This window comes from Pteropus vampyrus, unplaced genomic scaffold, assembly GCF_000151845.1.
Source record: "Pteropus vampyrus isolate Shadow unplaced genomic scaffold, Pvam_2.0 Scaffold180, whole genome shotgun sequence".
In the NCBI taxonomy this organism is placed as follows: domain Eukaryota; kingdom Metazoa; phylum Chordata; class Mammalia; order Chiroptera; family Pteropodidae; genus Pteropus; species Pteropus vampyrus.
Window position 1 is genome coordinate 67,751 of NW_011888961.1, and position 4,534 is coordinate 72,284.

At 36.6% G+C, this 4,534-nt stretch overlaps 1 protein-coding gene across 1 annotated transcript in view; it reads right to left on the reverse strand.

The window, feature by feature from the left end:
* The window catches only part of YME1L1 (YME1 like 1 ATPase), a 49,422-nt gene that overhangs the window by 37,923 nt on the left and 6,965 nt on the right, over nucleotides 1-4,534 (reverse strand). Inside the window, exon 2 of the mRNA XM_011370997.2 lies at nucleotides 3,612-3,743. Coding sequence (XP_011369299.1) covers nucleotides 3,612-3,743 — 132 coding nt within the window. The remainder of the gene's footprint in view (nucleotides 1-3,611; nucleotides 3,744-4,534) is intronic.

Genomic DNA, 4,534 nt, shown 5'->3' on the forward strand with positions numbered 1-4,534 from the left:
CTACTTGTGCAGCTCCTCCAAAGCCTGGCCCCCTGCACTGCACAGTGGCCAACAGTATCCAGCAGCTCCTCCAGTTAGTCACATCCCCATGATCAGCTTTCCCTGGTACCCTGAAGAGCTGATTTCCATCAAGTTCAGCTTGAATGTCACCGCAGTGACTTCTCTGCCATTTGGTAAGCCAAGGCCATGTTCTCTCCAGCAAGGTCAAGACCTCAGTCTGGGGTTGGAGCACTCTTCCTGGGAAGCTCTACCCAGAGTCCAAGGAGTATTGGCTGCTCCTTATATCTATTAGTCTTATATATTTTAGAGTTTTCTGTACTTATTACTAGCCAATCCCTTGTTATTTCAATCCCCTAAAAAAAAAAGGGTTTTTAAAACGTTTGAGTAAAAAATTACAGTAATTTATATCAAATGTTCACTGTTCAAATGACTATGTGGTTTCTCTCTCTTGGCTGGACCAAGATTGATAAAGAGGAGCTAAAACCTCTGTAAGATCAAATATACTGGAATTTGGAGGAGTAGCTCAGTTTTGGACATCTTAATCTTAACATCCCTAAAGCATATCCAGAAGGGTATTTTAACAAGCCACTAGATAAGTTACTTTAAAACTTTAGAGACTTTAGGGTTGGAGATGTTTTGGAGTTATGAGCATATAGATATAGATAGATAGATGATAATTAGATAGATAGATAGATGTTAAGTAAAGGTATAAAAATAGATTACATAACCTGGGAAATTTTGCATAATGAAAATTAGATTAAGGAAAAATGCACAGTATACCCAATATTTAAGAGGTTGGCAATAAAAAATGGCCATCAATACAGAAAGAGGAAAGAAACTATCACCAATGTAGTTATCACTCAATTTAAGAGAGTATTTCAGTAGTAGTATATGTTAACAAATGCTACAGAAAGTTGAAAAAGATGTAGATTTTCAAAGAGCCCTGTACATAGCACTAGAGAAATCAACACTGACTTCAGCAAAATAGATCTGTAAAATGGTAAAAGTGGTAGCCAAACTATAATGGAATGCAGTGTAAATAAAAGTTTACTAAGGACGGGAGTCCTCCCTTATCCATAGTTTTACTTTCTGTAGTTTGTTATTCATGGCGGTCTATTAAATGGGAAATTCTGGAAATAAACAATTCATTAGTTTTAAATTGTATGCCTTTCTGAGTAGCACGATAAAATCTCACACCCGCTCCATCAGGCCTGAGGCCATGAATCATCTCTGTCCAGCATCTTGGCTCCCTGGTGGTAAGTCATTTAGCAGCCCTTTTGGTTATCATATCCAAGAATGTAGACTTGGTTATCAGACTGTCACATATCACAGTGGTTGTGTTCAAGTCGCCTTTATTCGTTTACTATGTAATGGTCCCAAAGTGCAGGAGTAGTGATGGTGGCATTCACATACACCAAAGGGGAGCCATAAAGTGCTTCCTTTTAAGTGAAAAGGTAAAAGTTCTGAACTTAATGGGGAAACTTTAAAAAATTATAAGCTGAGAGTTGCTGAGATCTACAATAAGGATGAATCTTCTAACCATGAAATTGTGAAGGGGGAATAACTGGTGCTTGTTTTGCTGTAGAACCTCAAACTGCAAAAGTTATATCCACAGTGCATGGTAAGTGCTTAGTTAAGATGAAAAAGGCATTAAATTTGTGGGAAATACCAACAAAAAAACGTCTTCCAACTGATGGAAATGTGTTGCGCTAGAAAGCGCTGCACCTATAGGAAGACTTCAGCAAGGGATCCCCTGAAAGGAGTGACTACATTCACATAACTTTTATTACAGTATACGGTTTGAATTGTTCTACTTTATATTAGTTATTATTGCTAATCTCTTACTGTGCCTAATTTATAAAATTAAACTTTATCACAGGTATGTACGCAAAGGAAAAGACATAGTATACGTAGGGTTCGGTATTTTCCAGTATCAGGCATCCACTGGGGGTCTGGGAAGGTATTCCCGCAGGTAAGATGGGACTACTGTACAATTAAGTTCAGATTACTCTTTCATGAAGTCTGAAAGCAAAGAAAAAAGGTGTTAGTAGCTTGAAAAAGCTGAAAGGAAGGTTTTTTGCTTGCATTGTGAAGTGGATGTTGGATGAGCAAGGCTTGATGAAAGCAAAGTTACCACATAGCAAAGGAGGTGAGAGTAGAGACGAGGTAAAGAGAATGAAAATGTTTGTGAAGCAGTAACAAGCACTCACTGAAGACAAAAAATAGGACTAATCAGAGTACTATCAGAGTTTAAGAACACCAGTTCTGTACTTGAGATCATTACTCAACCTCAACACTGGCTTCTAGAGTTTAGCTACTTTTCAAGCCCCGAAAATATACTTCACTACTGACCTAGCAATTTTACTTGATAAAAGTCAAAGATTTAGCAACATGGATAGTAAAAACGGTGTTGTTTATCGCAACGAAAAATTGGAAACAATATCCAACAATGTGACATCATACAATGAACACTCTGAAGTCATTAAAAATTTGGAAAATGTATGGCATAAAGAGTTCATAAGACTATTAAATGAAGAAAGCAGAATCTAAAGGAGTATTGTAGTATGATCCAATTATTATAAAAGTAGAAGAGATATGAAATATAAGCACAAAAGGTTAACAGAATTATTTCTATGGACTAGGTTCACAGGTGAATTTCATTTCTTCCACGTACATAATATTTTCCAAAATATCAGAAATGAACATAATTTTGCTGCACGTGGTATTTTCATTAATAGAGTCTCTTGGACTCTATTTTGGGAAAAGTGTGTCAGGACAATAGTGAGACAATGGAATGCCTACAGAAAGAGGCAAGAAGAATTGCACAAATAGTATAAAAGGAAAACATGAAGATGACAAAGACAAACTTTTCATCTAATTAAAATTTTATCTTAAAACTAACTCCCCAACTCCTCCTCTACTGTCCTTTGCAACCATCCCTAATAGTAGGACTAACAACATAAGCTATATATGAGTTAAAAGAGGCTTTTGGGAAACTTAACTACAGATTATGTTTTCTATAAAAAATGTATTCTGAGCTACAAGCAACTGTCTTATTAATAAATCTGTAAATGCAAGGATTCCTAGGGTGGGAGTTCCCTATAGCCCAATCAACACTGATTTTATAATTCTCTGAATACTAAAAGTTATGCCATAGCTTGTACATTTCACTTTCAAGTACCTATATTCATTCTAACTGTGCAATTACACTGAAGTCTCCTATGAGGCAGTCGATGATAACTTTTTACTATACTGTCCTCCCTGAGACTCAGGAGGCATTATGGTCAGTTAACTTGTGGGTTTACCGCTAATATTGGAGCAACACAAAAGAATATCTAAATGGTGCCACACAAGTAGTAACCTAGGAAGTAAATACCAATGAAATCTACTGCCACATGAAATTTTTTATAATTAAATGTTAAAGAATAAAACAAAGTAACTTTTCTATCTATACAATTAAGTCAGAATGAGACATCTTTAATCTCAAAGGAATTAAATTGATGACAGAAATTACCCTGTTAGAAATTCCTAAATATAGAAAGAGACTTCAAACATGTTTGTGACATATTAATCAAAATGCTTTCTCACACAACCAGGGTCAAAACTATTACCTCATTGCTGGGAGCCTCATGCTCAAGAACCAGATCTCGATGCTGGTTGTGAGAAACTGATGCACTGACAGAAACAGATGTGCTTTTTGGTGAATGGAAAGCATTGATGAGATGACTCAGAGGAACTGTAACCTAGAAAAATATGAAAGTTGAAATTAGTGTATACCACCACAAAATGAAATATTTCACAGATATTCCAAAAAAGTAAGCGTATATCCAGAATTTGATACTTCTCAATTTCTCCATTGCATCATGTTGTTCTAAGTCATCATCACTTATATGTGGATTTTTGCAATAGCCTCCTAACTACTCTCCCTGCTTGTGCTCTAGTCAAACCAAAGTCAGATGAAATCACTCTCTGCTCAAAACCCTCCAATGGCTTCTCTTCTCACTTAAAATAAAAGCCAGTCTTAAAACCTATGACAGAGAAAGCCCTCCAAGGGTCTTTATTACCTCTCTGAATTTATCCATTATGTTCCCTTTCATCCTCTCTGTTCCAGCCCCACCAGCCTCCTCACTGTTCCTAGAACACACCTGGCAGGTCCTCACCTCAAGGCCCTTGTAAGCACTATTTATTCCCTCTTGTCCAATTAGTAGCATAGCTTGCTCTTCTACACAGTTGAGTTCTTAACTCAAGTAACCTTTTCATGGGTCTTTTCCCTAGCCAGCCTACTTAGTATTTCTCCCTCCAAAACACATTCCTTATTCTTTCCTCTGCTCTATTTTTTCTTCTTGGTACTTTCACTATTTAACACCTTTTAAATATCTACTTATTTAATTATATATTGTTATTATCTGTGTCTCTCTCTAGCAATTCTCTGACACCAGCTGGGTGTCCAACAATTTAATTCTGACACTAACTATCCAGTGTTAGTGCATATCAAACAGGTTAAGGGCTCAGTCTCACAAGACTTTTCCCATTT